The following is a 574-nucleotide window of genomic DNA, read 5'->3' as shown; positions in this document are numbered from 1 at the left end:
AGTAACTTCGGAAGTTGCATAAAACACAACGCTTATATTTTAACTTCTACGGGAGCTGGCCTCTAATTTGATTTTCAGTTGTTCTGATAATATTTCTGTTTTACAGCATCAGAGAATGGCTTAGGTTGGAAGCAATCTTAGAGACCTTCTAATCCAACCTCTCTGCCATGATTGGCTTTATGTTTAATTCTTGTTTAAACAAAGATGATTTGAGTTCAATGAAAACCTCAGTGCTGATGAACAGGAGTTCTACCAAAGCAAGAAGTTAGTTATTTCTTGTTTAACGTGAATTCCCTTTCTTACTCTTTTTTTTTAAAAATAAGAAAAATTATGATCAGTAAACATTGCCCTGAAGAAGGGTGCAACTGCTTGCATTTTAACTTTTGTCTGCAAGGCCCTATGTCCTTGTAGAAAGGTGCTGGCAGGGCTGCTTTTCGGGGGGACCCTCCACAGGGACCTTGTGTCTCCTGCTCACCGGGGGTCCAGCGACGTCCCCTTCAGCGCCACTGGCTCCAGCTTGACATTCTTCTTCCCATAGACACGGTACAGCCTGGGAGAGACACGGCCACGGTGG

The 574-nt window shown here is 43.2% G+C and overlaps 1 protein-coding gene across 1 annotated transcript in view; it reads right to left on the bottom strand.

Annotated features, from left to right (window-relative positions):
* Positions 1 to 574, bottom strand: part of FLII (flightless I homolog (Drosophila)) — a gene marked incomplete at both ends in the record, with an annotated part of 8,328 nt that overhangs the window by 3,533 nt on the left and 4,221 nt on the right. Inside the window, 1 exon segment of the mRNA XM_009873573.1 lies at positions 476 to 550. Within this exon segment, the coding sequence (XP_009871875.1) occupies positions 476 to 550 (75 nt within the window).

The sequence above is a fragment of the Apaloderma vittatum genome, unplaced genomic scaffold, assembly GCF_000703405.1.
Source record: "Apaloderma vittatum isolate BGI_N311 unplaced genomic scaffold, ASM70340v1 scaffold26697, whole genome shotgun sequence".
Classification (NCBI taxonomy): Eukaryota; Metazoa; Chordata; class Aves; order Trogoniformes; family Trogonidae; genus Apaloderma; species Apaloderma vittatum.
The sequence above is the reverse complement of the archived record's forward strand: the minus strand, read 5'-3'. Positions and strand labels throughout refer to the sequence as shown.